Here is a 26,020-nt window from a genome sequence, read left to right as displayed (position 1 = left end):
ATGTGCTAGAGTTTTTAAGTCTGACTTGAGCTTTGGATGCATTGAAATATATGAATTTTGCAGCTAAACCACATGCGACCACACAACCGGATGTTGTGTTTTATAATCAAACCCATGAAGAAAAACAGTTGGGTTATGGATTTAAATTTCCATATTATCTCCACTGTTTTATAACTAACTGATAAAACTGTAAAGATAAGACTGGTTGTGAGCTCTGGGAGTTGTAATCGGTTGCATATGCTTTTGTTGAACCTTACTTAATTCTTTTAATTTTACCAACTTATTTTTTAAAGTAGAATTTGTACATTACCAAATGTTTGGCCATTAGCTAGATCTCTGCAACTCTCACATGGTCGCCCACTGAAGCTAAGCCGGCCTGTGCCTGGTCAGTACCTGGATGGGGGACCACAAGGGAAAGCTAGGTTGCTGTTGGAAGTGGTGTTAGTGAGGCCAGGAGGGGGCACTCAACCTGCATTCTGTGTGGGTCCTAGTGCCCCAGTATATTGATGGGGACACTATACTGAGCAGTGAGTGATATCTTTCGGATGAGATGTTAAACCTAGGTCCTGACTTTCTGTAGTCATTAAAAATCCCTGGATGTCCTTCAAAAAAAGAATAGGGCATACTGGCCAAATTTGCCCACTGGCCTCTGTTCATCATGGCCTCCTAATGTGTAAAGAGATTTGAGTGTCCAGAAAAGCGCTATACAAATGTAACCAAAAGTTGCAAAAAATATATTGTTAGACACAACTGACAACATTAAATTTAATTGAATATATTAACCTGTTATATCCGTTCTATCATATTCATTTCAATTGTATGATTTGAAGTGCTTCGTGAGTAGTTCATTTCCTCAATAAAGCTACACTGTGCAAAAAAAAATTGTTTATCCTATTTCCGACACAATTAGGTCATGTGTTTTGTGTGATTATTCATGAAATGCATTACGTTTACCATGATGAATGAGCCAAGGCCAGTTGTAAACTTCAGTGTGACAGTCACTAGGGGGGGAAATGTGCCAAGAATATGTGGCAGTCGGAAGATAGTAGAAAGGTGATCTAAAAGATTGTAAAATCTGTGATTTTATCTTCACTGGATCTGGCAGGACATCTTAAGCTTTCTTTTCTCTGATGAACTCCAAGTGCTCATGTTATTTCTGAAGCGAAGAACAAATAGACTTGAAACATTCACCAGTGTAAAAGCTTCTAGCTGTTGCAGCACAAAGCAACACAAGCAACTCTGAGTGTAGACACAGTGTAATTCTAAAGCCCAAAGTACACTTTGTTTTGTAAATGTATAGTTGAATGGTTAGCCGTTTTAAATTTTAATGTCTTGTACATACATGCACTCAGTTCTGTTTGGCATGTTCAATGTTTTTCTTTTACCCCCTATGTCTCATTTTTTTGTTACATTTGTTAGCAGTTTCAAATAATATTTTTTGATGGTTCCCTATAAAGACATTCTGATGATTATAAGTATTGTTCATAGAAATCTGATTTCCAGACACAGAATTTGCTTTAACAATATACGCCTATTATTCTAATGACAAAATGTGTCAAACTCACTGTAGATCCTCACATTCACTTACAAAGCAAAGTATACTTTGGGCTTAAGACTTCAAAAATGTTTAAAATTCCTATCAGGGAAAATCAATATTCAGGTACGTTATACCATTTGGTAGACTGGAGAAAAAATTAACATGGATCTATTATACATGTGCACCACATAGCTGTCAAAACCAACTGTTTTGAGGTATAAACAATGCCTGGCTCATTAGATTGTGCTCATTTGATCAAAGCTTTCTCAATGTAAAAATAGAGCATCGTTCCTACCAGAAGTCAATCTTTACAATCTCTTTCCCAGCTGGTTTTGTAGTTCATTTGTAACTGGAACCACAAAAAGGTAAAAGTTCTGGTAGTCACGAAGAATAGCTTCTCTCTTCTGTCATAGAGTCTATTTAGAAATCTTGTAGATACAAAAGGTCCATTGTTTGTCTTAGCCATGCAAGGTCATGCTCGATGTGGTTACAAGTGGCTGACATATAGTTGTTACAGTCGCCACAAATATGAGATCTGACACAATGCTGGTCTTGATATCCAAACAGTCCATTCAAATGTAATATGTAAAAAGTAAAGGCAGAAGAACTGTGGATGGGGAAAATAACTGAACAAACTTTCCTGTGTGACACAAGCTGTGCAAGAGCATGGAGGATGATGAAAAATAAAACAATAAACACCTAAAAAATAAAAGAATATTAAAAGCTACACAAAAAAATGGTTTCAAAGTAGGTCCGTCATAGTCTTGAATTGAATGAAACCCTGAAAACGAAGGAAAAGAAGATCAGTCTGTCCCGGTGGATGAATAGACTGTGTGCGGAAGTTTGTAATCCATCAGTCAACGTGTCCAGTTCACGGTAAATCACTGCTGGACTCCTGGCAATAGATGGAAACATAATTAATCAAACAGAGTCAAGGCTGCAGACCTGCTGAGCACATCAATGCTTGTCATACTTTGATTGGAACTTCAAATATAACCAAGCTAATCTGTGTGTTCTATTCAAATTAATTCATTGCGTTTAATGTGGCTAGGATATTTTTAAAATACATTTTTCAATTTTAACAGTTATTAATGCAAAGATATGCATTGAACTGAATCCTCATATGAGTGGGATCATTTCTAAGATATATGCAATTTTCTTGTCAAAGGATAACTCTCATAACATTAAAGCTATCAGGGCCTGGGAAGAGGAACTTGACTTAGAGTTTGAAGACGACTACTGGAGTGCAGTATTAGACAATGTGCACACCTCCACTTCGTGCACTAGACTCAGTTTTATACAATTTAAAACAGTTCACAGAGCTCATCTCTCAAAGGCCAAACTTTCTAAAATATATCCAAATGTTTCAGATATGTGTGATAAATGTAAACTTTCACCATGTAACCTTCATATGTAGGGCCAGACAGAATTTTTTTGCTATTTCTGTGCAGAATTTTGTAAAAAATCTGCAGACTTATGTGGAATGATTTTGAGTAGTAGTATCATAACCAAAAACTTAATATATGAAATTAGACAATAATACCTTTTTTTTTTTTTACTTTTATTGAATGCTTACAATGCAAATGCAATTAGATCCACTAAATTGATAAACAAAGCAAGTCTCTTATATAATACATTTACTAAAAGACAGAAAATAATACATTACAAACTGTATTGTAAATAACGCGTATGAAAATTTTTATATTAGTCAACATCAATACTGAAATTAATTTAAAAACTGAATAAAAATAAATTTACACACATTAACACGAGTAAATAAATAGACTCAATGATGGGCTGAAAATCTGCGGAATCTGCGTGCGCAGATTTCATGTGGGCTTAGTCATATGTTTGTATTTTGTCCCAAGTTGCAAAACTATTGGATTACTTTTTTTAAAATCGTTTCTGATATTCTGGGGGTCAAGTTATCTGTTTGCCCTTTAATCTCAATCTTTGGTGTTCCCTTTCAGTGTCAGCCTTTAAACCGGACACACGCTGACATTGTGGCTTTTGTATGTCTTCTTGCTAGATGCAGAAAACTGTTGTCTTGGACCTCCCACAGTCCCCATCTATTTCATTGTGGCTCAAAGATTTGGTCCTCTTTTTTAAACCTGAGAGAATTAAATACAAAATCAGAAGTAGGGGAGAACAGTTTTTGGAAAAATGGCAACAATTTATTGCAATCATTAATGATTTAAAAGCCTAGATGTGGATTGAGTGAAGGTGACAATTGAACTATCAGAACTACAGATGTGTTCATGACTGCTTACTGTACACTGTTAAAATGCTGGGTTCCACACAATTCCTTTGTGTTGTCCCAATACAAATCAATTAAGTTAACTTTTTTACAAATTTAGCTGGATTGAACATAAAACAATTAAATTGTCCCCCAAAAATGTAAGAATTGTGTTGTTTCAACTCATTTCTAAAGATGAAAGTGAATGAGTTGAAATTTAAGTAGTTTGAAAAAGCAGCAAAAGCTTTTTTTTGAGTGTATAAAGAGGCTTACTGTACATTAACCTCTTTCTAGGACAGATTTGGACTGATCACAAACACTCTGAAACTTTAAACTTACTTCACTTTAAATATTTCATATAAGAAAGTAAGAATCATCCTTTCTGTCACAGCACATTTGTAAAATATGTGCAAAACATCTGAGTGCCAGTCCTCATATCTCACTCTTCTTCTACTTCACACCAGCAGTACTGCATGTCAGACTCGCATCCCACTCACATCCAAATTTAGACACATTCTGATGCATTAGCACTGCCTGTCCATCTTTATATATTAGACATATAAAAAAGAGATGTATTTTATTGCTCTTTTTAATTTATAGCATTACTTTTGTAAACAATTTCTATTTTTTTAGACCAAAAGACCAGAATAAATGTTATTGTATGTTTGAAGACTGGTTTACAAGGACTCGTCGCATGAAGTATTTTAGTACTGTTTCATAATCCTGATTTTTATGCACTATTTTATCATTTAAAACACTAACAAACCTTGGCGGTTCATTCCGCTGTGGCGACCCCTAATTGATTAAGGAACTAAGCCGAAAATAAAATAAATGAATGAACAAACCTAATTTTGCCAAATGTAAAGTGTCCTTGTGCTACTACATTAATTACAAATTGGCCTGTATATCCAAACACTTTTTGACTTCATTTTAAGCTTATTTTAGAAGTATTTTAAAACTATTTTGGTTTTCTGTTTGAAATTGTCATGTTTTGTTCATTATGTTATTTGTAAATATTTGTAAGTATTAGTTAAATTTGCTAGCAATTTAAGGTAAACTTGAAGGTAGGCATTCTAGTATTGTTCAGTCCAAAGAAAAAGTCTCTTTGCAGAAATCCTCTGTCACAGTGTTTTTCTTGTGCAACAGAGTTCTGAACTTTGACATGCTGTAGTTGCATTCACACTCGCATTGAGTCAAACTAGTTCAGAGTTTGTTTTAAGCAGATTATGACTTATCAGCAAGTCTCAATCCACTTGTTTAATATACAGTGCTCAGCATACGTGAGTACACCCCACAAATCTCTCATTTAAATTAATATTTTCTGTAAGAAGCTATACAACATTATATTTGTGCATATACATTGTCAGTCAGTAGCTAATCTAACAAAATAACTTACGATAACGGTCTAAAAACTAGTACACCCAAGTTTATATTATAGAAAAAATATTAAATAAAATTCTCAAAAAGAAAAATCAAAAGAAACAAAAAATTCATAACATTTTGTTGAAATTTTGTAGTTTGTATTTTTTTTGCAATATTTTGCATAAATTTAAATGTATTATAATAAATATATCTGTTTAATAAATCTGTTTTGTTCAAATGCACCAATATATATTACCCATATTCACTGGGAAATGGATAAAAAAATATTCATTTTCAAAATGGGGTGTACTCATATATGCTGAGCACTGTATATAACACTGTTCACACTTACTGAAATAAATCACAATAACAGAGCATTTGCAATACAGCTCATTTCAATGAAAACAAACTTGCCAAGCATGAAAGCATGTAAACAAAAACAAGGGTCCCTATATATTTCCTGTTTTACATTTCTAACTTCTATAGCTTCCGAGAATCCAAAAAGAGCCACATATTGTTAAATAATGTTATGATAGCTGTTTTAACAGTAAGTTATGATTAAATTGCCTCCTGTTACAGTGATGAAATAGTTTGATAACAAGCAGGAAATGTTCATGGGTCAATGACACAACCACATTGAAATGTTGTATATGAGGAGTGTCCTGCTAAAAAGTCAACTAAAAGTATTGCCAGTGACAAAGTCTAGTAGCTAGCAGCAGCAAAGTCCAATTTCACAGTTGTTTGCTGCTGTTACACCATATGAAAAAACATCACCAATGCAACAGGAGATACTAATGCCATAACTCACGACTAAAAATAAGTGTTTCATTTCTGAATATTTATTAACAAATCTGAATAAAAGTTAGAGTTAATATCTTTTCTTTTCAGTTCCTTTTTTATCTAACACTGCATTTTAGCAGTCAGAAGCTATGATACAGAATATTGAACTGAAGCATGACTACGAAATTAAATCGCAAATCAAATCGAAATCGCAATTAGATATTTTCCCTAAATCGCACAGCTCTAAACTTAAGGTTCATGCACTGTCACAAATATATTAGTAGCAACTCCAGTACCTGTAAAGTGGAAGACCTTGATGCACTGGTTTCAGTCAGCGCAGCGCTTCCTGGAATACTCGACACTATGAACCCAGCTCCGTTAGGAAGTGGCTGCCGCACCACCACCTTCCCTTTCCTAGTCTCTGCCAGAAACAGACTGTACCAGTAGGCATCGCTCGAGATGAGAGTTGAATCAGCAATGGTGGACGAGTTTCTCTGGCTGGCGATGCTGTTCCTTCCTTGGGGAGCTGCTTGTGAGGGTTTGGGCTCCTGGCATTTCAGCACGATGATGACCAGGATGGTGATGAGCAGAAGAAACAAGACTGAACCCAATCCAATCAGCAAATACAAGTTTAAATCGGTGATCAGGTCGAATTCGATAGGAACCTCTGTGGTTTCCGTTAACTGCGTGACCACCTGCTCCACTGTGGAGATCTTGATGGTCACGGTGGCGGATCGAGGAGGTTCTCCATTGTCTCTGGCTATGATGACCAGGTGCTGATCTCGGGGGTCTCTGTAACTGAACATCCTGGTGGTTCGGATCTCGCCGTTGTATTGGTCGAGACTGAATAGAGGGGTGTCGGTGATCTGGAGAAACTGATATGTTATGCGAGAGTTCTGCATGGAGTCAGCATCCAACGCAATGACTTTGGTGACCAGAGATCCTTTTTCACTCGACCTTGGGATTTTCTGCTCGATGACTGTGCCTTGTGGACGCCATGGGGAAACTATGAGGGGTGTGTTGTCATTTTGGTCGAGGAGGATGATGTGAACTGTTACGTTACTACTGAGGGGGGGGAGTCCTGAATCTCTGGCTTCGATGTGAAACAGAAACTCCTTCTCTCTTTCATAGTCAAACGTTCGTAAAGCGTAGAGGTTGCCGTTTTCAGGATTGATGGAGAAGAGCATGGACATTGACGTGTTGGCTATCTCCTTTTCTATGATAAAGTATACGAGATATTGATTCTCATGCAAATCTGGATCACGAGCAGTTAGGGAGGCTAGCAATGCACCCGGTTCGTTGTTTTCCATTAGATGAATGGAGTAGATGGATCGAGGGAATGTTGGAGCGTTGTCATTGACGTCTTGAATTGTAACACTAATCGTTTCATTATCAGTCAAAGGAGGGGTTCCTTTATCAGTGGCGTGAAGTGTGATGTCATATTTGTTGATTTGCTCACGGTCAAGCGGTTCGATAAGTGTTAATGCAAAAAAGTCTTCAGATGACTTGTTAAGAGCAAAAGGTAACATTAAAGCATTGTGGATGGAGAGAACAATCTTCCCATTATCTCCAGAATCCCTATCACTCACACTGATAACAGCGATGACTGTTCCTATTGGGGCATTTTCTTTAATCGAACTTTGAAATGATTTAATGGTAATCTCAGGATGGTTGTCGTTCAAGTCAGTGATGAACACCAATATTTTACACTGACCAGAAAGCGGATTAACCGCTTTGTCCTTGGCCTCAACGTACATCTCAAAACTTCTGACTTCTTCAAAATCAATCACGTCTTTGACTCTTATTTCTCCATTGTTGGGATCCAGCGAGAACTTTTCTTGCGTTTTCTCGGATGTGTATAAAGTAAATGAGTATGTTATTTCCGAATTGAGGCCATCATCTAAATCGGTGGCGTTCAGATGCATAATCAGCGTCCCAATTGGTGCATTTTCAATGAGGTCAACCGAATAAACCTGTCGGTCAAACTGAGGGGCGTTGTCATTGACATCCAGCACTTGAATGATGATACTGGCCGTTCCTGAGCGCGCAGGTGTGCCGCCGTCAACAGCAGTGAGCGTCAGTGTATGAAGGGCTTGTTTTTCTCTGTCCAAACTCGCTTTTAGCACCAGGTCTACATATTTCGTTCCGTCACTTCCAGACTGGATTTCGATAGTAAACTCATCACTTTCACTGAGATAATACGTCTCTATTGAGTTCTCTCCTACATCAGCATCCACCGCGTTTGTTAAGGAAAATCTCTCTCCGGGTGTTGCTGATTCTGAAATATCGAGCGGTATCCTCTCCCTCCTAAACTGAGGCGCGTTGTCATTGATGTCCATTATTTCTAACTCGATATTAAATATGCGTATTGGGCTCTCGATTATCACATCCATCTTGAGGAAGCAAAATGATGATGTTTTGGCCGGGCATAAATATTCCCGGTCAATTTCCTCAGCGATGAACAGATCTCCGGTGTCTTTATTTATATCTAGGTATTTCTTGCTATGAATATAATCCAGCTTTACCTTGCGCTCCAACAGGCTGTGCGCGTCCAGGCCCAAATCCGTGGCGATATTTGCGATCACGGAGCCCACTGGAATCTCCTCCGGGATGGAGTATCTGGTTACTGCCGAGGCGAGACTCCACACCGCGGAGAGGACGACCAAGCCGATACGGCATCTTCTCCTTGGAGCCATTGCAATGCTTTCTCTGTCTTTCACAAGAAATATAGCAGTGTGTTTAAAGGCGAATGGAGTGTTTGGAATCCTAAAAGCGCCAAGCAGAGCATCGCCATAGCGCCGTGCCGTGGATCCCGCCCGCTGATCAGATTCAGTCTCTGTCCAACAGCACAGTGGAAGCAGAGCATGAGGAGATTGTGCTTGTATGCGCCTTAAAGTGAATAGCAACAGTGCAGCGACATCGTGTTTACAATGAAAATGTTTCAAGAAACATGAAAGATTTTTTTTTTGAACTACAATATCGAAACGACTTTTAGGGAAACTTTTTTTAGCTAGATATTATAAATATTGGTTATTTTATTATATTTATTTGTAACAAATAAATTTACTAATAACAAATTTACTCATTTTATACTTTTCATTTCATTCCCAAAGTCACAAAGGTGTAAATAATTTGTAATATTTTATTGTAAATATGTATTATATGTACATATATATTTATAAATATTTATTATATTTATTGAGTGAAATATTTATACATTGGATTGTGTTTTTATTTAAGCTATTTCCATGGAAATAGTTTTCATAGTCCTTTAGTTTAACAGTGACCAAAATAAGTGTACACATATTCTTATTAGTTAATTTTTCAAGTTTGTTTGTCAAGTGAAATAAATTCTAATAGCGTTCTTTACTCTGTATATTTTGAAACAAAGAAAAATAAACAATTCACAGCAATAATATGAAATAAACATTAATGACTTCTTAGGTATCTTATTTGCTTCATTTCAGTGCTATTGAACCCATGAATAATAATAACAACAAGAAGAAAAATAATATTTTTTATTAGGTATCACTTTATTTTGATGATCCCTTTAACATATTTTGTTGATTTCTAAGTTACATTGCCACTACCTGCCAATGTCAATGACATGTACTTGACATGACAAAGTTTCTTATAGTCAGGAGAGTGTCTGTTGGTGGAGCAGTGTCAGCAGATACAAAGCAGACAGTTTTTTTTTTTTTTACAGTAATCAATTTGGGCAATAGAGACCCTCAAAATAAAGTGATACTTTTTATTATTAGCTTGTATAATAATTAATTGTTGTTGTACATAAATTTGATGTAAACATTAATTGACACTCCTGGAAAATTTGTAATCTTTTTCAAATATTTCCCAAGTGCTGTTTAACAGATATTTCCTATAATTTTCCTTATCTATCTATCTATCTATCTATCTATCTATCTATCTATCTATCTATCTATCTATCTATCTATCTATCTATCTATCTATCTATCTATCTATCTATCTATCTATCTATCTATCTATCTATCTATCTATTAGATTGTCTACAGAACAACCAACTGTTGTCCAATGACCTGCCTAATTAACCTAGTTAAGCCTTTAAATTCCACTTGAATCTGAATACTGCAAAATAACTAGTCAAATAGTATGTATTGTCATCATGGCAAACACAAACCTAATTATTTATTAGAAATTAGTTCTTAAAACTATTATGTTTTAAATTATGTTTAAAAAAATCTTCTTTCTTAAACAGCACTTCAACTATATATAGCATGAATATATGTATGAGTTTGTGTTGCCAGCAGCAGGAGACCACTGGCTGTCAACTGAGACTAAGGATGGCGCAACAAATTACTGATAGTTGTGTAAATATTGTCAATTTATCTATAAAAAATATTTTATTTTTATATAAACTTAGTTTATAGTAATATACCTGTACATACACTTGTCAATTTGTATATTTGTAGTCACAACTTCTATTTTTAAAATATATTTATTATCTGTTTTTTGTCCCATCTTTGTAACTCTCATGCACTGTAGAAGCTCTGTCTCGAAAACAAACTCCTCGTATGTGTGAACATACCTTATTTTTTCATGAGAAGAAAGAAGAAATTCCACAGAGGTGTAGTAAATAAATTCATAAAAACTTTTTATTCTGTACATTTTGGAAACGAGGTATATAAAATTGGATAATATAACCTATATTTATCACCAGTGTGGCTAATTGAAACACCCATCTGTCAAACACTTTCGGAAAGTTTCTGAAGACTGAAGACATTTAAAAATAAAATCCATCAGAATACTTTTAGGTGCTATTTGTTGTGAAATTTATGAAGGCAAATCATATACAGCACATATGATCCAACTAAAATATACAGTAAGTGACCTACAGGTTAAAAAAAACATTATAAATATCATTTGAAAAAATCATTTGTTATTATGGCGTCCTCTTGAAAGGTGTTGTTTGGCTTTTTCTTTTTGCCAAACGTTGAGAATGAGTTGTAGACCTCAATGTCCCCATTGTTAGCCAGTTTGAGTGTACAGAGTGTTGATGGAGTTCCAGGAATATAAACATTATGCTGATAGTCTGCTGATGGATGAACTGACTCCTGCTGGTTGTATCGTGTCCATGAGCGATTTGGAAAACCCCCAGCCTTGGGTGAGGTCTTAAAATCTGTTGGAAATCACACACAAAAAAAGTCAGTTTAATCACTAGTAAACCTACTTTAAAGTTTGATGGTTTTTTTCTGAGAATTCCTTTAGCAGGGATGTTTCATGCTCCCCAAAAAATAGAAGAAAAACAAATCTCTAAATAAAATCTCAGCTCAGAGACACCACACAGATCATTTATTATAGCTTGTCCAATCTGCTTCTATTTAGGTGTTGCGCTATTTCAGAAAGTTTGTGAACACTGAAGACATTTGTAAAAAAAAAAAACTCCATCAGAGTACTTTTAGGTGCTATTTGTTATGAAATTCATTCATTCATTCATTTTCTTTTCAGCTTAGTCCCTTTATTAACCGCCAACTTATCCAGCTCATGTTATACGCAGCGAATGCCCTTCCAGCCGCAACCCATCTTTGCATGGGAATGTTATAAAAGAAAGTCATACAGCACATATGATCCAAGTAAAATATACAGTAAGTGATCTACAGGTAAAAAAAATATATCATTTGAAACAGTCATTTGTTATTATGGCATCCAGTTTTACTATTATTATTATGCTGTCCAGTTTAATCACTAGAAAGCTATTTTAAAATTGGGTGTTTTTTCCTGAGAATTCCTTTAAAGGGGGTGTTTTATGCTCCCAAAAAATTTTTAAATCTCTAAATAAAGTTTCAGCTCAAAGATACCACACAGATCATTTATTATAGCTTGTCTAACCTGCTCCTATTTAGATGTTGCACAGTTGTGTGTTTAGCTCTAAATGCAAATGCACTGTGGGCCTTTTACTTGTACTGTTTACAGTTTTTCTCAATTGCTTTGGCTCAATTCTCGATTGAAATGTATATTTTTTTCTAAACAAGTTTAGATCTCTAAACAATTGGCTCATTGTTCATATCAGAGTGCCATTTCTTATTGATTTAAGCAAATGGCAAATTATTTGGCATGTGTGCAAACAGTAGGTACAGTTGGTTGATGGTTTGTTGATCAAAACTGATGAGTCGATTCTCATTTAAAATGTCAAACTCTTCACAACTTCTCAATCATTTTTCATTGTGTAAGCTATCAGACTCAAAACTATTTATTCAAGCATCAAACATTTGTATACGCACATATTTACACCATAAATATCTGATATTTATATTATAATGTCTGCTAAATTGGTAAATGACCTTTAGTTGCTATACAAGCATAGATAGATAGATAGATAGATAGATAGATAGATAGATAGATAGATAGATAGATAGATAGATAGATAGATAGATAGATAGATAGATAGATAGATAGATAGATAGATAGATAGATAGATAGATAGATAGATAGATAGATAGATAGATAGATAGATAGGTTGATAGACTGATTTGATTGATTGATAGATTGACTGATTGCCCACAGCACAATCGCTACATTCACAATCATGAACTGCAGTGACATGCTTATTCTGCGGTCACACTAGAGTTTGTGCATGCGAAATTCTGTTGTACGGGACTGTGAAAAGGGGCGCGATTGAACAAGATGATTAGACATTAAAAAAAAGTGAGCGATTAGTCCATGTTTTAAATTTCTGTCCAGAGAGGTCATGTTTTGATCTTCGATTGGTGTCACGCAATCATGTGATGCGATTTTGCAGGTCAGAGTTCACCAAAATATTCCAACACAGTGAACTGCGAAATAAAACTTGTCGCACAAGCTTGCGTTTACTGTCTGACGCATTTGCGTGTGTATAAATGGAAGTCTATGGGGAGAAAAGTGCAGTGTGACCACAGCTTCATGTAAGAGCAATTGAAAGATGTCATCTCTGGCCAACAAGAGCCACAGGATGTCCACCAAGAATAATTTTTTTCATGGATGATATATTGTAGTATTTATTTGTGTATTTGTGGAAACATAAGTAATATTAAATATACAATACAGTAATTGGACAAGCAACATGTAATACAATTATATAAAAATAAATGTGTAAATACAAATGTTCATTTTTTTCTATGACTATTGACTATGACTTTTTGACTATGACTCTTCTCAAAAAATATCAGATTTTTTTTTCTAAACCTTAATGTCCATGGTTGACTATCATTGTGAAAAACTAATGATTTTGAGCAGTGTGGCTTACACAATGACAAATACACTTTATATTTAGGTGGTCTTGGCCAAATTACTGACCATAACTAGCAGGAATGAAATGTTTTGGGAGAGTAGTTTTACAGATATGCAATAAAGTTCTGAAGTCCAGCAAACCGTTTTGAGATTTGCACTCACAGTTTAGAGAATGTTAAGTCTGTTTTAAGAAAATGTGCCAAAGCAGTTGAGTAACAAATTATAAATAACCTGTAATACATTAATTGTGCCTGAGAGGATGAAGACTTTTTGGGAGTGCAGCCACTCAAGACAATTCCGGGAGGTAATAATTCCGAAACACTTGATAGATGGATTTTCAGATATCAGAATGACCAAACAATATTTCAGATTTTTTGCAAGGGTCAGTCTGCTGGTTTGTCAATTAATGCTGTCCCGTTGTGCCTATGTTCGTTATTACGAGAAAATAAAATCCCACAACCTTTTGTTTGCACATGCTGGAATTTATTCTGTAATTTTTTTTCTTATAGGGTAAAATGTTCATCCTACTCAGTACAAGTTTTTTTTATGCACATTTTCAAAACTGATGAACATCTTGACATTCCCATCAAGCTTTTTTTATGTGATATTCCAAAATGCAGATATAAATAGATAGATGGAAACACAGCAAATGGTAACTTTAACCACATTATCCATTCAGCATTTTAGCTAGCACATTTAGAAATGATATTTGGAAATGTTCACTAATATAAAGTGACATACTCATTCTGGATAACTGTTATCGGTGAAACAGACTCGTCTAAAGATATATTTAGCCCAATCATGTAACACTTTACAGACATTCTTAGGCACATTTCCAGTAAAAATTAAATTCAGCCAGAATGTCTACAGTGACTTTGGATTTCTACATTTATTTATGATTAATGGGGATTTAAAAAAAAAGTTGTGGCTGGATTTTTAACATTATAGACTGGTAGTTTACATACACTTTCAACCCACACCTGTTTTCAAACACCATATAACAGTGAATTTTGCATAACAGCACCTCTTTAAAATAAATGTTTTAGGGATGATGAATATTTTACCATGTATGTGATTCCCCCAGGTCCAGTACTGTGGGACAGAGGTGTAGGAGTAGTTGTCTGAGTCCTGGAACAGTCTGCGCTGCAATGTTCTACCTGTGTTTAATGGGGTATTACTAGAAAAACAAAAACATGGACAGGTAAGAGGCTTTGTAAATGTGAGCAAAAGACAGACAGAGAGGGATGGAATCAGCTTTTATTTTAATCACCTCCTATACGTGTGATTCAGCTGGTTCTTGGTGAGCGTTCGGTCTCTGTTTGCCTGTTTGAACTGCAAAGCAAGAAAAAGGTTTAAAATATTTACTTTACTTACACATTAGAGGTTCAAGAATGTACTACAAACATAATGTCTGTGCCAAAAGAGGAAATATCTCAGAATACATCAAAAAACAGTCACTAATGCATTTTATTAATTCATCACATTGTTGCTGTACACCTACCATATGGAGCAGTGACAACAATGGATTTGTTTATTTGATGGTTTATTTATGAACTGTGCATTAGGAATTTTAAGGTCTAGTTCACAGAATAGAAGAATAGCAGAAAGAAGCAAAGGTGAAACGGCACAATGAAACAAACAATACTGCTTGATCAATTCTTTTTTGAGTGCTGTTAAACACATGAATAATAATAATAATAATAATAATAATAATAATAATAATAATAATAATAATAATAATAATAATAATAATAATAATGATAAAAATAATAGTAATAATAATAATAATAATAAAAATAATAGTAATAATGATAATAATAATTATCATAGTAATAATAAATAATAATAATAATGTATTAGTACAATTAGTAATGTAAATAACATTGTTTAAATTAAGGTGCACTATTTCTACTTCATTTATATTAATAATAAGAAGAAAAATATTATATTCATATTGTGCGGCGCGGTGGCACAGTGGCTAGCACTGTCGCCTCACAGCAAGAAGGTCGCTGGTTCGAGCCTCGGCTGGGTCAGTTGGCATTTCTGCGTGGAGTTTGCATGTTCTCCCAGTGTTGGCATGGGTTTCCTCCAGGTGCTCCAGTTTCCCCCACAAGTCCAAGGACAAGCGCTATAGGTTAATTGGGTAAGCTAAATTGTCCGTAGTGTATGTGTGTGAATGAGTGTGTATGGGTGTTTCCCAGTGATGGGGGGCACCCAAATTTATATTAAATAAACAGTGACCAGTTTGCACCTATTACTGGATGACCATGAAAGACTGCATGTATTTTTGATTTTACTGTTTAACTTCCATGTGCGAGCGAGTGTATGATAAAATACAAACTATGCATCAAGTTTTACAGACACCTACAAATGCCTTTTTTTAAAGAAACATGTTTTGTGAACACTTACACTGTCTGTTGGTGCTTTAGATTTGCCGTTTTCAAACCAATTAATTAATATTTTTGGCGCGCAAACATGCATTCACAATGATATGAACCATTATAAGGGTGGTGTTGAAGTTACCACCAAGTTAGTTAGTTCTTACATGTTATTATTTATATTTTTACAAATGCCAATTTCTGGGCTGATTACAAAGCACAAGAAATACCTGGAGTCTCCCTCTAGTGGTCACTCCGTTGATCTTGATTGATTGATTGATTGATTGATTGATTGATTGATTGATTGATTGATTGATTGATTGATTGATTACTTGCCTCGTTTGGGGAGGTTGTCCCGTTTCTTGTACTAATACTGTGGCTGCCTGAGCTCCAGGTTAGGGTTTTGTTTTCCATCTCCTTGATGTTGTTTCGAGAAGATGTTCCCGTCGGACTACAGGGCTTGAGAAACATGAAGTCACTTTTCGACGACTCTGGAGTTAAACACATTTTATAGCAGTAGTTTTGGCCTATTGGGTTGTTCGCGTTGAACTGGTCCTGTTTAATGGATCCCGGTGATATGTGAATGTTCAGGTTCGACTTTTTAATGACTTCGCTCTCGGAGTCCTTAGCATGAAATCCACAGCACGAGTTTCCGTCCTTGCATCCCTTGATTGAAGCCAGGACAATAATAGCCACGAGAAATGTGAACGAAACTGCGCCCAGAGACACGATTAAATACAGAGTGAGGTTTGACCGGTAGTGAGGGCTGAGCGCGAGGTCACCAAAATCAGGCGAGGATTCTGGCGCACTGTCAACAACTGACAACATGATGGAGGCCGTGGCCGAGAGCGGCGGCTGACCGTTGTCCTTGACCAAAACCACCAGCCTGTGTCTCCTGGGGTCGTTGTCCATCAGCCGCCGAATTGTCCTGATCTCTCCAGTGTACAAGGCAACGCTGAACAAACTAGCATCTGTAGCTTGGAGGACTTCATAAAACAGACGCGAGTTTTGCCCCGCGTCCGCGTCCATAGCGGTGATTTTGGCCACCAGGTATCCGGCGTCAACAAATCGAGGGACAACCACAACCGCTGCAGTGTCGTTCTCGGGCATCGGGGACACAATGACCGGAGGGTTGTCATTCTGGTCCAAAACAAACACGTTCACGGTAACATTCGCGCGCAGAGGCGGGAAGCCTGCGTCTTCTGCTTGAACCACGATTTGAAAGTTTCTCAGCTGCTCGTGGTCGAATGAGCGCAGCGCGTAAATGTTGCCGTTGTCTGAGTTGATGGACACGTAGGTGGACACTGGCATCCCGTGGATGTCGTTTTCCAGAATTGAATAGGATAAGTAGGAATTCTGGTCCGCGTCTGCGTCTTGCGCGGTGATGCTGCAGATGGATGCTCCTGGCGCATTGTTTTCGGTCAGGTAGACCGTGTAGGAGGGCTGCTTGAAACGCGGCGCGTTATCGTTGATATCTGAAACTTGTACTAAAATAGTTTTCCGCGTAAAAAGAGGCGGTGAGCCCATATCACGCGCAGTAAGAGTGATGTTATACTCTGAAATGCTCTCTCTGTCTAGAAAATCGCATGTAACCAATGTATAATAGTTTTTAAAAGAAGAATGAAGTTGAAAGGGGACATGATGTGGAATTTCACAGTCCACATTCCCGTTTTCTCCAGAATCCTTATCCATGACGCTGATGACGGCGATCACTGTGCCTGGGGGCGCGTCTTCTTGGACAGGCGTAGATACAGATGTGAGAATCACTTCTGGAAGATTGTCGTTGACGTCTATAATGTTCACCATAACTTTGCAGTGCACCGCCACAGCGGACGGTCCCTTGTCTTTGGCTTGCACGTAAATCTCATGCATCCGTGCTTTTTCATAATCTATAAGTCCCTTTACTTTGATTTCTCCAGTCCTAGAGTCTACGCTGAAAAGCTCGCGCACTCTCATGGGCGCGTGGCCGCTAAAAGAGTACGTGATCTCCCCGTTAGGTCCTTCATCGAGATCGGTGGCGTTAAGTTTTATTACGACTGTCCCTCGTGGTGCGTTTTCAGCCAGCCTACTTTATAAAAGTTCTGGTCAAACACAGGCGCGTTGTCGTTGGCATCCAGTACAGTTATGTTTATTTGCGCGGTGCCAGATCTCTCAGGCGAGCCCCCGTCCACCGCTGTGAGAACCATAAGGTGAGTTTTCTGCTGCTCCCGATCCAGCGGGCTTTCCAAGATGAGTTCTGCGAATTTGCTCCCATCGCTTCGCGTCTGGACATCCAGGACAAAGTGTTCGTTTACGCTTAACAAATAGGAGCGCAAAGAGTTGTCAGCGACATCCAAATCCTGCGCGCTTTCCAGTGGGAAGCGCGATCCAGGCGCGGCAGATTCGGATATATCCAGGTTAAACTCGCTCCATGGAAAAACGGGAGAGTTGTCGTTGACGTCAAATATTTCAACTTCCACCCTATACAGCTCCAAAGGGTTTTCGATCACAACCTGGAGGTGGAATGAACAATATGGATTTTGTTCGCACAACTCTTCTCGATCGATTCTTTCATTGACAAACAAAACCCCGTTTTCTAAATTCACCTCTAAATATTGTCGTTTTGCGCCCGAGACTATTCTGAATCGTCGGACTGAGAGTTTATTAGTGTCTAGTCCCAGATCCTCTGCGATATTCCCAACAAATGCCCCGTGCTCCAGTTCTTCAGGGATCGTGTAACGAATCTGTGCCAGAACTACATCCATCAGAGATGCGACGAGCGCCAGGCAGGTTACCTGCCATGTCCACATCCACTTCTCCATTAAAACAGACTCCTTTCCAACGCGCGCATTAACACGAAAGGCCAAACAAAACACGCATAGTTATAGCTTCAATATGGTAGATAAATCTACCAAAAAGCACTAAAATCAGGAGAGAGAAAGACCACGCTATTGACAGTGGAGTGGTAAGAACTGAACCACGTACTTTAGCACAAGTGCGCGCGCCTTTGGCCAATGGCACGTGCGCAAGAGTGAGAGAGTGTGCGTGTGTTTGGACGAGGGAGACAGAAAGGGTGGAGGTAAACATTAAACACTCATTTTTATGCATTTCCCCCTGTGTTCTCATTTGCATTGCATTTCTTATTACATTTAATATTGGATTTTAATTAATGATTAATGATCTTTCTCCCATTACGCACACGGAAACAAAATAGAAAAATAAATAAATACGTACATTTTATTAATATGTAATTTAAATATAAATTTGTTTAAAAAATGCCTGCTAGTTATCATATTTTTAAACAGTTATCATTCATACTGCAAACGTTTTGAAGACCACTTTTAAAAACACTTAATACTATGAATGTATTGTTTTTATTTTTAATAAATTAATCCAAAATCAATTGATCATATGAGGAATCTTAAGGCAACAATTAAGCTGTCATTACAGTTTTACACTAAGCATCAAAACACAACACAAAATAATTGTAGTTTTCACAGATGCTTTTTTTTGAGGGACTGACAGAAGTCTCCAAAATATTGGTGGTGTCTAAACAATTGTCTAAACAATATAAGTTTCTATATTTTAGTTTTTAAAATTCAAATAATATTTTACATTTCAAATTCTCACAACACATGCAAATACAAATATCACAGACCACAGTTAAAATGTGTCAGGGGACCCCCAAAAATGATAAATCTGTCTGCTTTCTGTTTATTGTTTTTAACATACTGATCAGTTCCTTGTTGTTTATTTATTTTTAGCCTTAATAATCTGATGAACTGCACAATTAATGTAAAATGAAATAAAACTTATGCTAGCATGGTATTAAAATAGTTTAATTTAACATTAATTGAGCAATTTGTAATTCTAAAAAAAATATACAAACAACAAGAACCCATACAACCAGGATATGACAATAACTAAAATTCACCTCTCAGATAATACCACATGCGTTATGAGAATTTGTGTTAGCATGTTGTCAAATTGTTGAAGATGTTTTCTAAATCTGTGTTTTTCTAATTGCACGTTTTCTTAACTTGCAGTCCGTTGGAGCTCTCTCAGCTACCATACAAACTACAAGTTTTTATCAAAATTCATGCTTGCTCACCAGGGCGCACAACAAAGCTAAATCAAAGACTTTAAGGTATTTCAGCATAATTAGTTTCTCTGTAATTCCAGCAGTCTTATCCCTTTCTCATTCCTCCTGCCTTCCCTGACAAGTAAAGAAATTCTGTTTTAAATAAGCACCAAACACAATCTGTCTGTAGAATGAAACAGCAGCAGATGGCATGATCTTCCAAGGGCTCGTGCTCTTTTTAATTAATGTAGTGGGGATTAAAGGGCCGCCGGTCCGGATCATTAGTGAACAGTGGTATTAAAAGGTTTTGTGAGGCATAATCCAGCTGTTCACGATTGGTTGAACAGCAGACTACAGGGTTCCCATGATATTTTTCTGCTTTCCATTACCTTAAGTGCATACTAAATGGCATAGAGCCGAGTCGGAAATAAAGCAACTTAAATCGACCCACCAAACAAACACATTTACTCTCATTAATGGCCAAAAAGAGGACACGAACGTGGAGTGGTGTGGTGTAAACAGTTCTTCATGTTTATTGTCCTTTAGGTCTAGTGGAGTGAAGATTTAGGTCAGTTTTAAGAAGTGCAACTAAAATTACACTTCATTCATTCGTTCATTCATTCATTCATTCATTCATTCATTCATTCAATCATTTTCTTTTCGGCTTAGTCCCTTTATTAATCCGGGGTCACCACAGCGGAATGAACCACCAATTTATCCAGCATGTTTTTACGCAGCGGATGCCTTTCCAGCCGCAACCCATCTTTGGGAAATGGATTACAGTTATTTATGATAATTAATTATTGGAGGGCATTTCATAGTTTGTTAATTTACCATCAGATTCTGCCCAAAGTGTTACTCTTGCTATGATTACCTTCTCAAGCGAATGTGAGTTCACTTCAACAAACTTTTCATGGTATACTGAATACGCTGATAAGGACTGACATTGTATAAACAATGCTTGACAGAAGGGGGATAAAAAATTAATTTGCGAACTAATTAACCACCTTTCTCTGCACTCATTTTAGGACATTTTATTGCTGCAAAAATGTAGTGTCTGTGTCCATGCCAAACACATATTCTGAATTCTATATGGTCAAAAAAAGGCCAAAATAAATACAGAGAGGTATAACGCAATGTAGGGATAAAAAGCGTTTATTTTTTTTATGAACCCACCCCCACAAATTTTCGGGTGTCGTGTGGTCCAGACATTAGACAGCCACTAATTAAAGGCTCATTTTCCTTCAATCTCTGAATTGATTTTACCAGAGTGGTTTAATGATTTTAAATTAGTCTGCAGCCTACATTAGCCTTCTGTGAACTCCATAAATGCGGATTGACCTACAACAGTATTAGGCTACACAACTGACCGACTGTTTCTAATCCAAAGGGTCTGAGTCTACAGAAAAGAGCTGGACAATTGGAAAAAACGTAAATTACACAGTATTTAACTGTAATATGAACTGTATTTTACTGCAGGACAGTTATGCAGTATGTTACTGTATTTTGAAGTTGCTGTGTGAAAATTAAAGTATATTCTACAGTAAAGATATACATACAATTTTGTAAATACATAAACAGCAAGATGAAATGTGCTGTAAATGTGAATACAGTATTTTTGCTGTAATTTGTTTACAGTAAGTTACTGGCACACTGCTGCCAGTAAGTTACTGTAGATTCTACAGGAGATTGTTGATAGTGTAAATATATATATTTTAAAAATATATATACAATTACATTTCATTTTATAGTATACATTTAATCTGTATACTGTTTTGTTTCTGTGGAAACTTCTTTTAGCAAATTATTTAATATTACTACATTACTATTATTTTTACATATTATTATTTTGCTGTCACCCAGAAGGAAAATTGCCAAAACGTGGTTTAAACTGTTTAAACTATTGTTTTGCAGCCTTGCAATGCTTGAAAAATATTATAAGCTTGGATTTTAGACTTGGTTATCGTTAGAATTGAGCACAGTGTCTTTTTTTTTTTTTTTTACAAAATGGGTGGAATCATATTTCTACACAAGTTTTTAATATCCATATGTCTTTTTATAATTAGGAGTGTTCGTTAGCCTAGATAGCTAATCAGCCAATCACATGGCAGTAACTCAATGCCTTTAGACAAATAGACGAGGTCAAGAAGATCTGCTGAAGTTCAAACTGAGCACGAAAGGTGATTTTGAGCATCGTGTGGTTGTTGGTGCCAGATGGACTGGTCTGAGTATCTCAGAAACTGCTAATCTAGTGGGATTTTCACACACGGCTATTTTTAGTGTTTACAGAAAATGGTCTGAAGAAGAAGAAATATCCAATAAGCAGCAGTTCAGTAAACGAAATGCTTTGAGGGCTGAAGAGAATAGCCAAAGTGGATCAAGCTGATAGAAATACAACAGTAACTTAAAATTCTTGTGATAGCCACTTTCAGCAGGATATTTCAATGGAAAAAACAATTAGTTACTTTGCTTTAAAAAGTGAGTGAACCAGCCCAATATAACAAGGAAACTATTATTGTACAGTATTGTAAGAAAAGTGTCTAATTTGTATGAATTCATGCGATTTCACTTGTATGAAATCATAGGAGGGCAACGCAGTGGCGCAGTAGGTAGTGCTGTCACCTCACAGCAAGAAGATCGCTGGTTTGAGCCTCGGCTGGGTCAGTTGGCGTTTCTGTGTAGAGTTTGCATGTTCTCCCTGCGTTCGGGTGGGTTTCCTCCGGGTGCTCCGGTTTTCCCCACAGTCCAAAGACGTGCGGTACAGGTGAATTGAGAAGGATAAATTGTCCATTGTGTATGAGTGTGAGTGAGTGTGTATGGATGGATGTTTCCCAGGGATGGGTTGCGACTGGAAGGGCATCCGCTGCATAAAACGTGCTGGATAAGTTGGCGGTTCATTCCGCTGTGGCGACCCCGGATTAATAAAGGGACTAAGCCGAAAAGAAAATGAATGATGAATGAATGAATGAAATCATATGATTTTTAAAAGGATGCATTCCCCAAACCCCACCCCTACTTGTCATTTCAGGAATGAGCAAACTAAATGAAACAAACTAATACTAATTAGCCCCTTAATCAAACAGTTACGAATTGCTGTGAAGTTGCATGGAGTAAACCCATTGCCTTAAATGTTTTTTTTATTTAAAAAAGTGAATAAACCGTTGTAACTTGGAGCTGTTAAGCTGACTTAATTTTTATAATTATACACACAGTCAATTTTATTAATAGTTTCAGGGTAAAATGTGTACTCACCTGCTTTTAAAGTAAATAATTGCTTACATTTGTGCAGTGTGCCGTAAAGGTCAGACTGTTTTCTTGAACATGAGAGTGTATTCACTAAACTCAAATATCCTCACAGTCACAAGCAGGAAATATTTACTCACTAATCGAATGCTGGGTTCCACACAATTAATTTGTATTGGGAAAACATGAAGGAATTAAGTTAACTTATTAGTTTTTACAAATTTAAGTGGATTGAACATAAGACCCAAGCTCAGAGCAATGCTTCCAGCACCTTGTCACATCTATGCTCTGAAGAATTAAAGCAGTTCTTTACGGAGCCTTTATAAAAAGTGTTTATAAAAGATGGAATGAGGAATATCCATAAACCTATAGTGCTCTGGAAGCTCTAAATTTATGAACTGGCATACAAAAGCATGGCTCTGACTACAGATGTAGACCTAGATCCTAATTGCACCTTCGTGAAGTGCCACGGGGTGGAGGCAGAGGCTTCTGCTAATTACCCCAATCCTCCCTGCGGGCCCGAGGCAGCCAATCAGGAGAATAATATGTACATTTCATTTACGCATCGGGTCTCCCACACACACACTGTCAGTTTGAGATTGGGCAAAGCACCACAGACTTTGAGAATTGAGAATGTCAATAATGCCACAGGAATGTGGGCACTACCCTCACCTCAGTCTCTCTCACACTCACAGGACTCTTCACTAATGTTGGCACCAATCGGTAGATATGAACAAAGAATGCACAAAAAATATTAACACACATACACAAATTACGGTTACTGAGAACAACAATTGCAGGCAGGGTATTTCAAGAAATATCTTTGTTAAAAATAAGTGGACCAAAAAATGTTGTATGGGTATATTTGTGGAAATGGGCAAAAATACACTGTATGACTCAAAATTCTAGATATTATATATATATATATATATATATATATATATATATATATATATATATATATATATATATATATATATATATATATATATATATATATATATATATATTATGTAAAGATCATGTTTCATGAAACTTTTCTACATTGTCCTCTGTAAATGTATTAACAGATAATTCTTGATTAGTTATATGCATTAAGCACTTCATTTAGACATTTTTTAATATCAGATTTTTGATTTCTTCATCCTTTAAATTCCAGATTGTCAAATAGTTGAATATCAGCCAATTAGAGTCCAATCCTACAAACTATACAGCAATGAAATTCAGCTTTCAGATGATGTATAAATCTGTTAAAAAAATGCAAGCATATGTCTGATTTTGTTGTCCAGGGTCACATATATGTGCGGCAAAGTTAATGGCAGCCCTATAAATTCAATTGAGCAAACTATTTTTTGAAGTCTATTCCCACACTGTAAAAAGAAAAATCCTGGTTGACTTAAATTTTTAGGCTGAATCAAATCAACCTTATGAGTCCATTGAACTTATATTATGTTAACCTGACTTCAAACAGCTTGCATAACTTATAAAATTAAGTTGGAACATGATTAACTTAGTTTAATAAGTTGCAATGGCCTGAAAACATATGTTGTCATGACTAATTGATCAAATAATCCATTTACAGTGCATTGATTGCATTTTCTTTACACCTGGATGATACTGTTAAACAGTGAGCTCCTGGCCCAACTCACAGTCATTCATCACAATGGGCAAAACCAAAGAATGGTTGCTGCAAAAGGTTGTGAGCATGGTTTGAGTAACCAAATGATCTCTATAAAATTCATTTAAAAAATCACATACGTCACCATAAATTGTTTAAAAATCTTTAATGAACAAAGCCTCTACTCTTATTCAAAAACAAACTCCAGTGTCTAAACTTTTTCCGTGATTATTAAAGCAAATCTAAAGGCTTTAATTATTAAATATATGTATTTGACATGTTTTAGAAATCAGCAGTTTTTGTAATTATTTATTCAATTCGTGAATAAAAAATGAATGAGAAACAGTAGTTTGAAAAAAAACTACGTAAAAAAACGCATTTGTCAACAATGTCAACAGTTAAAAACCACTGAAACATACAGATTCTTCTTTGTAAAGCACTTCTCTACATGTCCAAGCGGGGGCAGCAGCAGTGCTCATGACCGAAGCTTTAAGTGAAAACAGATGAAGCACGTGGCAAACAGCCACATGTAATGCATTTAAATCAGATTTCGCTCTCAAAAATGTTTTAAGGCTAAATGACTATCATAGACTCGTAGTGTAACCCTAACCACAAACAGCCACATCCTACGTAAAATCAGCCTTTAACTAAACCAATCCCATTTATTTTCATTTTAGGACAGGCTATGTAGAAATGCTGGTTATATGGAGGAAAAAGAATTTAATATCATAAATAGGTACAGATAGATAAATAAATCCACTATCCTGATCTGCTTTATGACAGATTAGACAGTGTGGATTCACTAATCCTCTACTGACAGGCGTCTAAATAGTTGGATGCATTTATGAATCATATCTGTTTTGATTTTTGCAGCTATTGTAAATCAGAATAACACGTACCTGGAGTTCCCAGAATCTCCGCTTTTATCTCACATCTGCTGACACTTTCACAAAATACTTGAACATCTCTCTGAACATTGTTTAACGGCTTTAAAATACATTCTCTTTGAACACTAAATCTCTATAATGTGCTGGACAACAATATGAAGGACAACATTTAGAAGAAACTGCCGACCAAAAAAACAACATTGATTTTAAATGCACCTCTCAATTTTGAGCATCTTTACTTGTGTTTCTTTATTTGTCTTGAACACCATATTTTTGTGTTTCCTTCTCTGGACGTTAGATTGTGACTGCAGATGTGTATTATAATACATTATTTGGCTGTGTCCTCAATGAGTTCTCCTGTTATGATCTATAAATTTCAGCAGCTCTTAAACAATAATTTTAAGGTTTTTGGTGAAATAAGCTCATACATAATATGACAGGTTACTGCTGAAAACAAAATGACTAGTCCTCCTGTGAATTTTTATATAGTATTTTTCCCCAACACGTGTTTTTATTTAACATTTCAAATAAGTTTTTAAAAACTTTTGTGTTTGCCACAAGGACAGTACATAGTATTTTACTCGTTTTTTTTACAAGATACTAGACACTACTATTTAACCTGGCGCTATAAAAAAGCTTAACTACATTCATTTGATTAACTAGACAAATTATGTTAA

At 36.3% G+C, this 26,020-nt stretch overlaps 2 protein-coding genes across 2 annotated transcripts; both read right to left on the bottom strand.

The window, feature by feature from the left end:
- Positions 1-809: 809 nt before the first annotated feature.
- On the bottom strand, positions 810-8,742 carry LOC130235786 (protocadherin alpha-C2). The gene is made up of 2 exons (XM_056466284.1): positions 6,212-8,742; positions 810-2,432 (listed from the first exon to the last, which is right to left on the bottom strand). The coding sequence occupies exons 1-2, from the start codon at positions 8,609-8,611 to the stop codon at positions 2,409-2,411; spliced, it is 2,424 nt and encodes an 807-aa protein (XP_056322259.1). The 5' UTR covers positions 8,612-8,742; the 3' UTR covers positions 810-2,408.
- A 1,879-nt stretch (positions 8,743-10,621) lies between these two features.
- LOC130235791 (protocadherin-10) lies at positions 10,622-18,364 on the bottom strand. Its single transcript, XM_056466288.1, is given in 5 exon segments — positions 10,622-11,070; positions 14,222-14,334; positions 14,428-14,489; positions 15,872-17,604; positions 17,607-18,364. Coding segments are annotated over 5 exon segments (2,898 nt in total). The 5' UTR covers positions 18,337-18,364; the 3' UTR covers positions 10,622-10,810.
- Positions 18,365-26,020: the final 7,656 nt, after the last annotated feature.

Source organism: Danio aesculapii, chromosome 10 (assembly GCF_903798145.1).
Source record: "Danio aesculapii chromosome 10, fDanAes4.1, whole genome shotgun sequence".
Lineage (NCBI taxonomy): Eukaryota > Metazoa > Chordata > Actinopteri > Cypriniformes > Danionidae > Danio > Danio aesculapii.
The sequence above is the reverse complement of the archived record's forward strand: the minus strand, read 5'-3'. Positions and strand labels throughout refer to the sequence as shown.